Raw genomic sequence first — 15,464 nt, forward strand, 5'->3', positions numbered from 1 at the left:
AGCTTCCCCTGAGCCCCCTCCCCAAATTCTGAGCTTCCCTTGAGACCCCTCCCCAAATTCTGAGCTTCCCCTGAGCCCCCTCCCCAAATTTTAGGGGTTTTTTAAAGCCCCCTCCCCAAATCTTGAGGTTCCTTTGAGACCCCTCCCCAAATTCTGAGCTTCCCCTGAGACCCCTCCCCAAATTTTAGGGGTTTTTTGAGCCCCCTCCCCAAATTTTAGGGGTTTTTTGAGCCCCCTCCCCAAATTCTGAGCTTCCCCCGAGCCCCCTCCCCAAATTCTGAGCTTCCCCCGAGCCCCCTCCCCAAATTCTGAGCTTCCCCTTGAGACCCCTCCCCAAATTTTAGGGTTTTTTTGAGCCCCCTCCCCAAATTTCTGAGCTTCCTCTGAGCCCCCTCCCCAAATTCTGGGGCTCTCCCTGAGACCCCTCCCCAAATTCTGAGCTTCCCTTGAGACCCCTCCCCAAATTCTGAGCTTCCCCTGAGACCCCTCCCCAAATTCTGAGCTTCCCCTGAGACCCCTCCCCAAATTTTAGGGTTTTTTGAGCCCCCTCCCCAAATTTTAGGGGTTTTTTAAAGCCCCCTCCCCAAATTTTAGGGGTTTTTTGAGCCCTCTCCCCAAGTTTTGAGGTTCCCCCGAGCCCCCTCCCCAAATTCTGGGTCTCTTCCTGAGCCCCCTCCCCAAATTCCGGGGCTCCCCTTTGAGCCCCCTCCCCAAATTCGAGGGATTTCCCAAGGCAAATTCTCAACTTTGGGCTTTCCCCGAGCCCCCTCCCCAAATTTTGAGGTTCTCCTGAGCCCCCTCCCCAATTCTGGAGTTTCCCCAGATCCCCTTCCCCAAATTTCTGAGCTTCCCCTGAGCCCCCTCCCCAATTTCTGGGGCTCCCCTTTGAGCCCCCTCCCCAAATTTCAGAGTTTCCCCGAGCCAAATTCTCAACTTTGGGCTTTCCCCGAGCCCCCTCCTCAAATTTTGAGGCTCCCCTGAGCCCCCTCCCCAATTCTGGAGTTTCCCCAGAGCCCCCTCCCCAAATTTTGGGGCTCTCCCTGAGCCCCCTCCCCAAATTTTGGGGCTCCCCTTTGAGCCCCCTCCCCAAAATTCAAAGGTTCCACAAGCCAAATTCTCAACTTTGGGCTTTCCCCGAGCCCCCTCCCCAAATTTTGAGGTTCCCCTGAGCCCCCTCCCCAATTCTGGAGTTTCCCCAGATCCCCCTCCCCAAATTCTTGGGCTTCCCCTGAGCCCCCTCCCCAAATTTTGGGGCTCCCCTTTGAGCCCCCTCCCCAAATTCGAGGGATTTCCCAAGCCAAATTCTCAATTTTGGGCTTTCCCCGAGCCCCCTCCCCAAATTTTGAGGCTCCCCTGAGCCCCCTCCCCAATTCTGGAGTTTCCCCAGATCCCCCTCCCCAAATTTGGGTGGAATTTGGGGAGGGGTCTCGAGCCTGGGACCCCCCAAACCCTCCCCAATTCCTCAGGGGAAGCTGGCGGCGCATTTCCTGGCGCGCATCGACAGCGAGAGCCCGAGGCTGCAGCAGGTGCTGAATTTTGGGGGGATTTTGGGCGGATTTGGGGTTTTTTGGGGGGAATTTGGGATTTGGGGTTTTTTTGGGGAAGATTTGGGGGAGATTTGGGGTTTTTTGGGTTTTTTTGGGGGAGATTTGGGGTTTTTGGGGGAGATTTGGGGTTTTTGGGGGAGATTTGGGGTTTTTGGGGGAGATTTGGGGTTTTTGGGGGAGATTTGGGGTTTTTGGGGGAGATTTGGAGTTTTTTGGGGTTTTTTGGGAAAGATTTGGGGTTTTTTGGGGGGAGATTTGGGGTTTTTTGGGGTTTTTTTGGGGGAGATTTGGGGTTTTTGGGGGAGATTTGGGGTTTTTTGGGGGAGATTTGGGGTTTTTGGGGGAGATTTGGGGTTTTTGGGGGTTTTTTTGGGAAGATTTGGGATTTTTTTGGGGGAGATTTGGGGGTTTTTGGGGGAGAATTTGGGATTTTGGGGTCTTTTTGGGGGAGATTTGGGTTTTTTTGGGGAAGAATTTGGAATTTTTTAGGAAAGATTTGGGGTTTTTGGGGTTTTTTTTGGGGGGAGATTCGGGATTTTTTGGGGGAGATTTGGGGTTTTTTGGGCCAATTCTGGTGGATTTTGGGTCGATTCTGGTCAATTTTGGGTCAATTCTGGTGTTTTTTGGGGCCATTTCAGTGGATTTTGGGGTCATTCTGGGGGTTTTTTGGGGTCCTGAACCCATTTCCGATGCCCCTGACCCCGTTTTTCACCGTTTTTCCCCGTTTTCACCCCGTTTCCAGCTGGCCTGCGAGTGCTACGCGCTGCTGCCGGGGCTGGGCCGCGGATTCTCGCAGGGGCTGCGGCACACGGAGTGCTGGCACCAGCAGCTGCAGGGGGTGCTGGCCACGCTCCACGGCATCCTGGGGAGCCTCTTCGAGGGATGTGAGACAGGTTTGGGATCTTCCCAAAACTTGGGATCATTTTGGGATCGTTTGGGATTTTTTGGGGATTTTTTTGGGATTTTTGGGGGTTTTTTTGGATTTTTTTTTGAATTTTTTTTGAATTTTTTTTTATTTTTTTGGGATTTTTTTGGGATTTTGGGGCTCCTCAGGAGCCTCTTCCAGGGATGTGAGACAGGTTTGGAATATTCCCAACATTTGGGATCATTTTGGGATCATTTGGGATTTTTTTTGGATTATTTTTGGATTTTTTTTTGGATTTTTTTTGGATTTTTTTTGGATTTTTTTTGGGGTGAATTTTGATGTTTTTGGGTCTCAGATCCTCTCCCCTACGAGGGTCCTGGGGTGGAGCTGCTGCTGCCCCCGGCCCAGGACGGCGACGCCGGGGGGATCCTGACCCTGCACTCGAGATTTTCGGGGCTCTGCCGCGTCCTCAGGCTCCTCCTCAGGTACCAAAATCCCCCAAATTCACCCCAAAACCCATCCCAAAACCCCCAAACCTTCAAAATATCCAAAATCCCAAAAATCCCCCTAAAAATCCCCACAAAAATCCCCAAATTCACCCCAAAATCCCCCAAAATTCACCCCAAAATCCACCCCAAAACCCCCAAACCTCCAAAATATCCAAAATCCCCAAAATCTGCCCCAAAATCCCCCCCAAAATCCCCCAAATTCACCCCAAAATCCATCCCAAAATCATCAAATATTCAAAATATCCAAAATCTGCCCCAAAATCCCCAAAATCTGCCCCAAAATCCCCCCCAAAATCCCTCAAATTCATCCCAAAATCCACCCTGGGATCTCTCAAATCTCCAAAATCCCTGAATTCATCCCCAAAATCCCCAAAATTCACCCCAAAATCCATCCCAAAATCATCAATTATCCAAAATATCCAAAATCCCCAAAATCTGCCCCAAAATCCCCCAAATTCACCCCAAAATCCCCACCCTGGGGGGATCCTGACCCTGCACTCGAGATTTTCGGGGCTCTGCCGCGTCCTCAGGCTCCTCCTCAGGTACCAAAATCCCCCAAATTCACCCCAAAACCCATCCCAAAATCATCAAATATCCAAAATATCCAAAATCCCAAAAATCCCCCCAAAAATCCCCCCAAAAATCCCCAAAATCCCCCAAAATCCCCCCCAGAATCCCCCAAATTCATCCCAAAATCCACCCTGGGATCTCTCAAATCTCCAAAATCCCTGAATTCATCCCCAAAATCCCCCAAATTCACCCCAAAATCCCCCAAATTCACCCCAAAATCCACCCCAAAACCCCCAAACCTCCAAAATATCCAAAATCCCAAAAATCCCCCCAAAAATCCCCCCAAAAATCCCCAAAATCCCCCCCAAAATCCCCCAAATTCATCCCAAAATCCACCCTGGGATCTCTCAAATCTCCAAAATCCCTGAATTCATCCCCAAAATCCCCAAAATTCACCCCCAAAATCCCCCAAATTCACCCCAAAATCATCAAATATTCAAAATCCCCAAAATCCCCCAAATTCACCCCAAAATCCATCCCAAAATCATCAAATATTCAAAATATCCAAAATCCCAAAATCTGCCCCAAAATCCCCCGAATTCACCCCAAAATCCCCCAAATTCACCCCAAAATCCCCCAAATTCACCCCAAAATCCCCACCCTGGGGGGATCCTGACCCTGCACTCGAGATTTTCGGGGCTCTGCCGCGTCCTCAGGCTCCTCCTCAGGTACCAAAATCCCCCAAATTCACCCCAAAATCATCAAATATTCAAAATCCCCAAAATCCACCCAAAAATCCCCAAAATCCCCCCCAAAATCCCTCAAATTCATCCCAAACTCCACCCTGGGATCTCTCAAGTCTCCAAAATCCCTGAATTCATCCCCAAAATCCCCAAAATTCACCCCCAAAATCCCCAAAATTCACCCCAAAATTCACCCCAAAACCCCCAAACCTCCAAAATATCCAAAATCCCCAAAATCCCCCCAAAAATCCCCCAAAATCCCCCCCAAAATCCCCCAAAATTCACCCCAAAATCATCAAATATTCAAAATCCTTAAATTCACCCCAAAATCCCCCCCAAAATCCCCCAAATTCACCCCAAAATCCCCACCCTGGGGGGATCCTGACCCTGCACTCGAGATTTTCGGGGCTCTGCCGCGTCCTCAGGCTCCTCCTCAGGTACCAAAATCCCCCAAATTCACCCCAAAATCCACCCCAAAACCCCTGAACCTCCAAAATATCCAAAATCCCAAAAATCCCCCCAAAATCCCCCCCAAAATCCCCCAAATTCACCCCAAAATCCCCCAAAATTCACCCCAAAATCCATCCCAAAATCTTCAAATATTCAAAATTCCCCAAATCTGCCCCAAAATCTCCCAAATCCCCCAAAAATCCCCCAAATTCATCCCCAAAATCCCCCCCAAAATCTCCAAAATCCCCCCCAAAATCCCCCAAATTCACCCCAAAATCCATCCCAAAATCATCAAATATTCAAAATTCCCCAAATCCCCCAAATTCACCCCAAAATTCCCCCCCAAAATCCCTCAAATTCACCCCAAAATCCACCCTGGGAACTCTGAAACCTCTCCCAGTCCATCCCAGTCCATCCCAGTTCATCCCAGTTCATCCCAGTTCCCTCCCAGTCCCTCCCAGTTCCCTCCCAGTGACCCCAAACCCCCTCCCAGTCCCTCCCAGTCCCTCCCAGTTTGTTCCCAGTCCATCCCAGTTCCCTCCCAGTCCCTCCCAGTCCATCCCAGTGACGTCCCAGTCTCTCCCAGTAAGGATTTCGTGGCCCCAGTGACCCCAAATCCCCTCCCAGTTCCCTCCCAGTCCATCCCAGTTCCCTCCCAGTCGCTCCCAGTCCATCCCAGTCCCTCCCAGTCCCTCCCAGTCCCTCCCAGTTCCCTCCCAGTCCCTCCCAGTCCCTCCCAGTCCATCCCAGTCCCTCCCAGTTCCCTCCCAGTGACCCCAAACCCCCTCCCAGTTCCCTCCCAGTCCCTCCCAGTCCATCCCAGTTCCATCCCAGTCCCTCCCAGTTTAACCCAGTCCATCCCAGTTACCCCCAAACCCCTCCCAGTCCCTCCCAGTCCCTCCCAGTCCATCCCAGTTACCCCCAAACCCCTCCCAGTCCCTCCCAGTGACGTCCCAGTCCCTCCCAGTCCCTCCCAGTTCCCTCCCAGTCCCTCCCAGTGACCCCAAACCCCTTCCCAGTCCATCCCAGTCCCTCCCAGTTCCCTCCCAGTCCATCCCAGTTCCCTCCCAGTCCATCCCAGTCCCTCCCAGTCCCTCCCAGTCCCTCCCAGTTACCCCCAAACCCCTCCCAGTCCCTCCCAGTCCATCCCAGTCCATCCCAGTCCATCCCAGTTCCCTCCCAGTTCCCTCCCAGTCCCCTCCCAGTCCCTCCCAGTCCCTCCCAGTCCATCCCAGTTACCCCCAAACCCCTCCCAGTCCCTCCCAGTTCCCTCCCAGTCTCTCCCAGTCTCTCCCAGTCCATCCCAGTCCATCCCAGTCCCTCCCAGTCCCTCCCAGTGACCCCAAACCCCCTCCCAGTTCCTCCCAGTCCCTCCCAGTCCATCCCAGTTCCCTCCCAGTGACCCCAAACCCCTTCCCAGTCCCTCCCAGTGACGTCCCAGTCTCTCCCAGTTCCCTCCCAGTCCCTCCCAGTCCATCCCAGTCCCTCCCAGTTCCCTCCCAGTCCATCCCAGTCCCTCCCAGTTCCCTCCCAGTCCATCCCAGTCCCTCCCAGTGACCCCAAATCCCCTCCCAGTCCCTCCCAGTCCATCCCAGTTACCCCCAAACCCCTCCCAGTCCCTCCCAGTCCCTCCCAGTCCATCCCAGTCCCTCCCAGTCCATCCCAGTCCATCCCAGTCCATCCCAGTCCCTCCCAGTTCCCTCCCAGTTCCCTCCCAGTCCCTCCCAGTCCCTCCCAGTGACGTCCCAGTCTCTCCCAGTAAGGATTTCGTGGCCCCAGTGACCCCAAACCCCATCCCAGTTCCCTCCCAGTCCATCCCAGTTTAACCCAGTCCATCCCAGTCCATCCCAGTCCCTCCCAGTTCATCCCAGTCCATCCCAGTCCATCCCAGTCCCTCCCAGTTCCTTCCCAGTCCCTCCCAGTCCATCCCAGTTCATCCCAGTCCATCCCAGTCCATCCCAGTCCCTCCCAGTTCCCTCCCAGTCCCTCCCAGTCCATCCCAGTCCCTCCCAGTCCATCCCAGTTACCCCCAAACCCCTCCCAGTCCCTCCCAGTTCCCTCCCAGTCCCTCCCAGTCTATCCCAGTTCCATCCCAGTCCATCCCAGTCCATCCCAGTTCCCTCCCAGTCCATCCCAGTCCCTCCCAGTGACCCCAAATCCCCTCCCAGTCCCTCCCAGTCCATCCCAGTTACCCCCAAACCCCTCCCAGTCCCTCCCAGTTCCCTCCCAGTCCTTCCCAGTCCCTCCCAGTGACGTCCCAGTCCATCCCAGTCCATCCCAGTTCCATCCCAGTCCATCCCAGTCCCTCCCAGTCCCTCCCAGTCCCTCCCAGTGACGTCCCAGTCTCTCCCAGTAAGGATTTCGTGGCCCCAGTCACCGTCCCAGTTCAGGACATTCTGGATTTCGTTTGCCGCGCCCTCAACGTCACCAGCAAGAACCTGGTGAGTGACCCCGAAATCCAGAGTCCCAAACTGGTTTATACTGGTTTATACTGGTTCGTACTGGTTTGTACTGGTTCATACTGGTTTGTACTGGTTTGCAGGGCTGGTTTGGGGAGGGGCCCCTGCGGGGGCTGCTCCTGCCCCAGGTGCACCTGGACACCCTCGACGTGCTGGGAGCGCTGGTGCTGGCGTGAGACAAACTGGTTTATACTGGTTTATACTGGGAATGGGACTGGGAGGGACTGGGATGGACTGGGAGGGACTGGGAGGGACTGGGAGGGACTGGGATGAACTGGGAGGGACTGGGAGGGGATTCGGGGTCACTGGGACGTGCTGGGAGCGCTGGTGCTGGCGTGAGACAAACTGGTTTATACTGGTTTATACTGGGAATGGGATTTGGGGTCGCTGGGATGGACTGGGACAAACTGGGAATGGATTGGGACAAACTGGGATGGACTGGGAGGGACTGGGATGAACTGGGAATGAACTGGGATGGAGTGGGATAAACTGGGAATGAACTGGGAATGGACTGGGACAAACTGGGAGGGACTGGGATGAACTGGGATGGACTGGGATGAACTGGGAATGGACTGGGAATGGACTGGGATGAACTGGGATGGACTGGGATGGACTGGGATGAACTGGGAATGGACTGGGATGAACTGGGATGGACTGGGATGGACTGGGATGAACTGGGATGGACTGGGAATGGACTGGGATGAACTGGGATGGACTGGGATGGACTGGGATGAACTGGGAATGGACTGGGATGAACTGGGAATGGACTGGGATGGACTGGGATGGACTGGGAATGGACTGGGACAAACTGGGAGGGACTGGGAATGGACTGGGATGGGACTGGGATGAACTGGGATGAACTGGGGTGAACTGGGATGGACTGGGAACAAACTGGGATGAACTGGGAGTTACTGGGGGGGAATTGGGGGAATTTTGGGTGAATTTTGGGTGAATTTTGGTCATTTCTGGGCGGATTTTTTTGGGAATTTCGCCGGAATTTCGGGAATTTTGCCGGAATTTTGGGAATTCCAATGGAATTTTTGGGAATTTCAGGTTTGGGGCTCATCTGGTCCCTCCTGGGGGGGATTTTGGGGTGAATCTTTGGGATTTTGGTGAATTTTGGGTGAATTTTGGTCATTTCTGGGTGGATTTTTTTGGGAATTTCGCTGGAATTTTGGGAATTTCGGGAATTTTGCCGGAATTTCGGGAATTCCGATGGAATTTTGGGGAATTTCAGGTGTGGAGCTCGTCTGGTCCCTCCTGGGGGGGATTTTTGGGGTGAATCTTTGGGATTTTGGGCGAATTTTGGTCATTTCTGGGCGGATTTTTTTGGGAATTTCGCCGGAATTTTGGGAATTCCGATGGAATTTTTGGGAATTTTGGGGAATTCCAGGTTTGGGGCTCATCTGGTCCCTCCTGGGGGGGATTTTGGGGTGAATCTTTGGGATTTTGGTGAATTTTGGGTGAATTTTGGTCATTTCTGGGTGGATTTTTTTGGGAATTTCGCCGGAATTTTGGGAATTTTGGGAATTCCGATGGAATTTTTGGGAATTTCAGGTTTGGGGCTCTGGGGGTCCCTCCTGGGGGGGATTTTGGGGCGAATCTTTGGGATTTTGGTGAATTTTGGGTGAATTTTGGGCATTTCTGGGTGGATTTTTTTGGGAATTTCACTGGAATTTCGGGAATTCCGATGGAATTTTGGGGAATTTTGGGAATTTCAGGTGTGGAGCTCTGGGGGTCCCTCCTGGGGGGGATTTTGGGGCGAATCTTTGGGATTTTGGTGAATTCTGGGCAGATTTTGGGTGAATTTTGGTCATTTCTGGGTGGATTTTTTTGGGAATTTCGCTGGAATTTTGGGAATTTTGGGAATTCCGATGGAATTTTGGGAATTTCAGGTTTGGGGCTCTGGGGGTCCCTCCTGGGGGGGATTTTGGGGTGAATCTTTGGGATTTTGGTGAATTTTGGGTGAATTTTGGTCATTTCTGGGCGGATTTTTTTTGGAATTTCGCTGGAATTTTGGGAATTTTGCCGGAATTTTGGGAATTCCGATGGAATTTCAGGTGTGGAGCCCGTCTGGTCCCTCCTGGGGGGGATTTTGGGGTGAATCTTTGGGATTTTGGTGAATTTTGGGGGAATTTTGGGCATTTCTGGGTGGATTTTTTTGGGAATTTCGCCGGAATTTTGGGAATTTCGCCGGAATTTTGGGAATTCCAATGGAATTTTTGGGAATTTCAGGTGTGGAGCTCATCTGGTCCCTCCTGGGGGGGATTTTGGGGTGAATCTTTGGGATTTTGGTGAATTCTGGGCGGATTTTGGGTGAATTTTGGTCATTTCTGGGCGGATTTTTTTGGGAATTTCGCCGGAATTTTGGGAATTCCGGGAATTCCGATGGAATTTTTGGGAATTCCAGGTTTGGGGCTCGTCTGGTGCCTCCTGGGGGGGATTTTGGGGTGAATCTTTGGGATTTTGGTGAATTTTGGGCGAATTTTGGGCATTTCTGGGTGGATTTTTTTGGGAATTTCGCCGGAATTTCGGGAATTTTGCCGGAATTTCGGGAATTCCGATGGAATTTTTGGGAATTTCAGGTGTGGAGCCCGTCTGGTGCGCTGGGGATCCCTCTTGGGCCGTCTCTTCCCGCAGGTTTTGAGCTCCTGGAGCTGCTCCCGGGATCCCCCCCCAGGGCAGGAGAGACCCTTTGGGTACGGAAAAAATGGGGAGAAAAATCCCAGATTTGGGAAAAACGGGGAGAAAAATCCCAGATTTGGGAAAAATGGGGAGAAAAATCCCAGATTTGGGAAAAATGGGGAGAAAAATCCCAGATTTGGGAAAAACGGGGAGAAAAATCCCAGATTTGGGAAAAATGGGGAGAAAAATCTCAGATTTGGGAAAAAACTGAAAAATTGGGGAAAAATTGGGAGAAAAAATGGGAAAAATGGGAAAAAAACAGGGAAAATTGGGGGAAAAATTGGGAGAAAAATCCAAAATTTGGGAAAAATGGGGAGGAAAATCCCAAATTTGGGAAAAATGGGAAAAAATTGGGAGAAAAAATGGGAAAAATGGGAAAAAAATGGGAAAAATTGGGGGAAAAATGGGGAAAATTGGGGGAAAAATGGGGAGAAAAATCCCAAATTTGGGAAAAATGGGGAGAAAAATCCCAAATTTGGGAAAAATGGGAAAAATTGGGAAAAAAATGGAAAAAATGGGAAAAAATGGGAAAAAAACTGGAAAAATTGGGAGAAAATGGGAGAAAAATGGGAGAAAAATGGGGAGAAAAATCCCAAATTTGGGAAAAACGGGAAAAATTGGGGAAAAAACTGGAAAAAATGGGAAAAAAACGGGAAAAATTGGGGGGAAAATGAGAAAAAATGGGAGGAAATGGGAGGAAAACGGGAAAAATTGGGGGGAAAATGGGGAGAAAAATCCCAAATTTGGGAAAAACGGGAAAAATTGGGGGAAAATTGGGAAAAAATGGGGAAAAATTGGGAGAAAAAATAGGGAAAAAATAAAGAAAATTTGGGGGGAAAGTGGGAAAAAGATGGAGAAAATTGGGAGAAAAATTGGAGAAAAATGGGGAAAAATTGGAGAGAAAATGGAGAAAAATGGGGAAAATTGGGAAAAAAATGGGAAAAATGATGAAAAGGAGCCTGAAAATGGGAAAAATGGGGAAAAAAAGGAGAAAAATCAGGAAAAGGAACCTGAAAATAGAGAAAAAAAGGGAAAAAACTGGAAAAAATGGGGGAAAAAAACCCAAAAATGGGGAAAAGTTGGATTTGGGGGTTTTTGGGGTTTTTTGGGGTTTTTTTGCATTTTCAGGGTGAATTTTTGGTGTTTTTGGGGTGGTTTTGGGGGTTTTTGGGGTCCCTGATCCCGTTTTTGGGGTCCCTGATGCCGTTTTTGGGGTCCCTGATCCCGTTTTTGGGGTCCCCAGGGCGCTGCGGTGCCGCCTGTACCCGGTGCTGGAGCTGTGGGTGCAGGGGTGGCGTTTTTGGGGTGAATTTCGAGGTTTTTGGGGTTTTTAGGGTGAATTTTTGGGGTTTTTAGGGTTTTTGGGGATGGTTTTGGGGGTTTTTGGGGTCCCTGAGTTGATTTTTGGGGTCCCCAGGGCGCTGCGGTGCCACCTGTACCCGGTGCTGGAGCTGTGGGTGCAGGGGGGTGGATTTGGGGTTAATTTTAGGGTGAATTTTGAGGTTTTTGGGGTGGAATTTTGAGGTTTTTGGGGTTTTCAGGGTGGTTTTTAGGGTTTTCAGGGGTGGTTTTGGGGGTTTTTGGGGTCCCTGATCCCGTTTTTGGGGTCCCCAGGGCGCTGCGGTGCCACCTGTACCAGGTGCTGGAGCTGTGGGTGCAGGGGTGGCATTTTTGGGGTGAATTTCGAGGTTTTTGGGGTTTTCAGGGTGGGTTTTGGGGATTTTTGGGGTCCCTGATGCCGTTTTTGGGGTCCCTGATCCCGTTTTTGGGGTCCCCAGGGCGCTGCGGTGCCGCCTATACCTGGTGCTGGAGCTGTGGGTGCAGGGGGGTGGATTTGGGGTTCCCAGGGTGGTTTTTGGGGTGGAATTTTGGGGTTTTTGGGGTTTTCAGGGGTGGTTTTGGGGGTTTTTGGGGTCCCTGATGCCGTTTTTGGGGTCCCCAGGGCGGTGAGATGCCGCCTGTACCAGGTGCTGGAGCTGTGGGTGCAGGTGGCCGGCGCCGCCTCGGGGATCCTGCAGGGTCCCGGCAGCGCCAGCGAGGCTCTCCTGGCTCACCTGATCAGCGACATCTCCCCCCCCTCTGAGGGGACCAAGGTGAGCCAAAAACTCCCTTTTTCACCCCAAAACCTTCCCCGTTTCCTGCAGCACAAAATGAACCCCGGGAAGGGCAAAAAAAAACGGTTGGGAGGGGAAAATTCGTGATGGAATCCAAAAAAATCTCATTGGAATCCCAAAAATCTCATTGGAATCCAAAAAAAATCTCATTGGAATCCCAAAAATTCCACTGGAATCTCAGAAATTCCACTGGAATCCCAAAAAACTCCATTGAAATCCAAAAAACTCCATTGAAATGCAAAAAATTCACTGAAATTCCTTCCTGGGATCTCAAAATCTTCCAAAATCTCTCCCTGGACCCAAAAATTCCCCCAAATTCTTTTCAAATCTCTCCTGGGACCCCAAATTCCCCCAAATCCCCCCCTGGACCCCTCAAATCCCTCAAATTCCCCCCAAAATCTCTCAAATTTCTCCCAAAATCCCTCAAATGCCCCCCAAATCCCTCTCTGGGACCCCCAAATCCCCCAAAATCCCCCAAATTCCCCCAAAATCCCCCAAATTCCCCCCAAATCCCCCCCTGAGACCCCAAAATCCCCCAAATTTTCCCCAAATCCCCCCCTGACACCCCAAAATCCCCAAAATTCCCCCCAAATCCCCTCCTGAGACCCCAAAATTCCTCAAATTCACCCCAAAATCCCTCAAATCCCCCCAAATCCCCCCTTGGGACACCAAAATCCCCCAAATTTTCCCCAAATCCCCCCCTGAGACCCCAAAATTCCTCAAATTCCCCCCAAATCCCCCCCTGGGACCCCAAAATCCCCCAAATTCCCCCCAAATCCCCCAAAATCCCCCAAATTCCCCCAAAATCCCCCCCTGAGACCCCAAAATCCCCCAAATTTCCCCCAAAATCCCCCAAATTCCCCCAAAATCCCCCAAATTCCCCCAAATCCCCCCCTGGGACCCCAAAATCCCCCAAATTCCCCCCAAATTCCCCCCAAATCCCCCCTGACCCCGTTTTTTTTTGGCAGCTGCGGGCGGAGCCCAAACCCAGCGCCCCCAAAAGGCCCAAATTGGGGGAGGGTCCCGAGGGGCTCCCCCTGCACCGCAAAGGGGAACCCGCGGCCAACAGCGACACCTGCGCCGCCGCCCTGGCAGGTAGGGCCCCAAAAACCCCCAAAATCACCCCATAAACGGGCTGGGGACCCCCAAAAACCCCCAAAATCACCCCAAAAACCCCCAAAATCAACCCAAAAACCCCCAAAATCAACCCAAGATTGGGTTGGGGATCCCCGAAAGCCCCTAAAATCAACCCAAAATATTCCAAAAACCCCCAAAATCAACCCAAAAACAGGCTGGGAGCACCGGGAATGAACTCAGGACCCCCAAAAACCCCCAAAATCACCCAAAATATCCCAAAAACCCCCAAAATATCTCAAAAAACCCCAAAATCAACCCAAAATACCCCAAGAACCCCCAAAAATCAAACTAAAAATGGGCTGGGGACCCCCAAAAATCTCCAAAATCAACCCAAAATATCACAAAAACCCCCAAAATACCCCAAAACTCCCAAAATCAACCCAAAAACTGCCTGGGACCATTGGGAATGAACTCAGGACCCCCAAAAACCCCCAAAATCAACCCAAAATACCCCAAAAAAACCCAAAATACCCCCCAAAAAACCCAAAATCAACCCAAAATATCCCAAATTTTCCCAAATTCCCCCAATTTTTTCCAAATTCTTCCAAATTCCCCCAAAATTCCTCAAAATTTCCTCAAATCCTCCAAAAATTCCCAGAAATTGACCGAAATTCCCCCAAAATTCCCTAAAATCCTCCCCAAAACCCCCCAAAATTCACCAAATTCTCCTAAATTTCCCCAAAATCTTCCCCAGGAATTCCAAAATTCCCCAAAATCCTCCAAAAATTCCCCAAAAATGATCAAAATTCCCCCAAAATTCCCAAAAATTCCTTAAAATCCTCCCCAAAACCCCCCAAAATTCCTCAAAATTCATCAAATCCTCCAAAAAATTCCCAAAAATTCCTTAAAATCCTCCCCAAATTCCTCAAAATTCACCAAATCCTCCAAAAAATTCCCAAAAAATTCCCGAAAATCCTCCCCAAATTCCTCAAAATTCATCAAATCCTCCCAAATTTCCCCAAAATTTCCCCAAAATCCCCAAAATTTCCCCAAATTCCCCTCAATTTTTTGGGATTTTCCTCCCCCAGCTCTTCGCAGGATTCTCCTCACGGGGGGACCCCTCATCAAGGAGGAGACTCATCGGGTGAGCCGCCGGAATTCCCGGAATTTTGGGAATATTTGGGAATTTTGGGAATTTTGGGAATTTTTGGGGAATTTTGGGGAATTTTGGGGGGGTCTGGAGAGGATTTTGGGGATTTTTTGGGGAATTTTTGGGTGGATTTAGGGAATATTTGGGAATTTTAGGAATTTTTGGGATTTTTTTGGGAATTTTTGGGTGGATTTAAGGAATATTTGAAATTTTTTGGGAATATTTGGGAATTTTGGGGAAAAATTGGGAGTTTTTGGGGAATTTTGGGGGGTCTGGAGAGGATTTTGGGGATTTTTTTGGGAATTTTTGGGTGGATTTAAGGAATATTTGGGAATTTTTGGGGAATATTTGGGAATTTTGGGAATTTTTGGGAATTTTTTGGGAATTTTTGGGGGGTCTGGAGAGACTTTTGGGGGATTTTAGGGGAATTTTGGGTGGATTTAGGGAATATTTGGGAATTTTTTAGGAATTTTGGGTGGATTTAGGGAATATTTGGGAATTTTTGGGGAATATTTGGGAATTTTAGGAATTTTTGGGAATTTTTTGGGAATTTTGGGTGGATTTTGGGAATATTTGGGAATTTTTTGGGAATATTTGGGAATTTTAGGAATTTTTGGGAATTTTTTGGGAATTTTGGGTGGATTTAGGAATTTTTGGGAATTTTTGGGGGGTCTGGAGAGGATTTTGGGGATTTTTTTGGGAATTTTTGGGTGGATTTAGGGAATATTTGGGAATTTTTTGGGAATATTTGGGAATATTTGGGAATTTTTGGGAATTTTTGGGAATTTTTGGGGGGTCTGGAGAGGATTTTGGGGAATTTTTGGGAATTTTTGGGTGGATTTAGGGAATATTTGGGAATTTTTGGGGAATTTTGGGGGGTCTGGAGAGGATTTGGGGGATTTTTTTGGGAATTTTTGGGTGGATTTAGGGAATATTTGGGAATTTTAGGAATATTTGGGAATTTTTTGGGAATATTTAGGAATTTTAGGAATTTTTGGGAATTTTTTGGGAAATTTTGGGTGGATTTAGGGAATTTTTGGGAATTTTTGGGGAATTTTGGGGGGTCTGGAGAGGATTTTGGGGATTTTTTTGGGAATTTTTGGGTGGATTTAAGGAATATTTGAAATTTTTTGGGAATATTTGGGAATATTTGGGAATTTTTGGGAATTTTTGGGGGGTCTGGAGAGGATTTTGGGAATTTTGGGAATATTTGGGGGGATTTTGGGAATTTTTGGGGATCTGGAGGGGTTTTTTGGGGGTTTGAGGGGCATTTAGGGAGGATTTTGGGGGATTTTGGGAATATTTGAGGGAATTTCAGGAGTTTTTTGATCGTTTCCAACATTTTCTGACATTTT

The 15,464-nt window shown here is 49.7% G+C and overlaps 1 protein-coding gene across 1 annotated transcript in view; it reads left to right on the plus strand.

Moving 5' to 3' along the window:
• PELP1 (proline, glutamate and leucine rich protein 1) overlaps positions 1-15,464 on the plus strand; it is a 30,211-nt gene that overhangs the window by 8,079 nt on the left and 6,668 nt on the right. The window contains exons 6-14 of the mRNA XM_058828472.1: positions 1,467-1,526; positions 2,290-2,440; positions 2,768-2,897; positions 6,978-7,065; positions 7,167-7,255; positions 9,669-9,782; positions 11,711-11,861; positions 12,851-12,977; positions 14,048-14,103. Coding sequence (XP_058684455.1) covers positions 1,467-1,526; positions 2,290-2,440; positions 2,768-2,897; positions 6,978-7,065; positions 7,167-7,255; positions 9,669-9,782; positions 11,711-11,861; positions 12,851-12,977; positions 14,048-14,103 — 966 coding nt within the window. The remainder of the gene's footprint in view (positions 1-1,466; positions 1,527-2,289; positions 2,441-2,767; positions 2,898-6,977; positions 7,066-7,166; positions 7,256-9,668; positions 9,783-11,710; positions 11,862-12,850; positions 12,978-14,047; positions 14,104-15,464) is intronic.

The sequence above is a fragment of the Poecile atricapillus genome, assembly GCF_030490865.1.
Source record: "Poecile atricapillus isolate bPoeAtr1 chromosome 36 unlocalized genomic scaffold, bPoeAtr1.hap1 SUPER_36_unloc_2, whole genome shotgun sequence".
NCBI classification, from domain to species: domain Eukaryota; kingdom Metazoa; phylum Chordata; class Aves; order Passeriformes; family Paridae; genus Poecile; species Poecile atricapillus.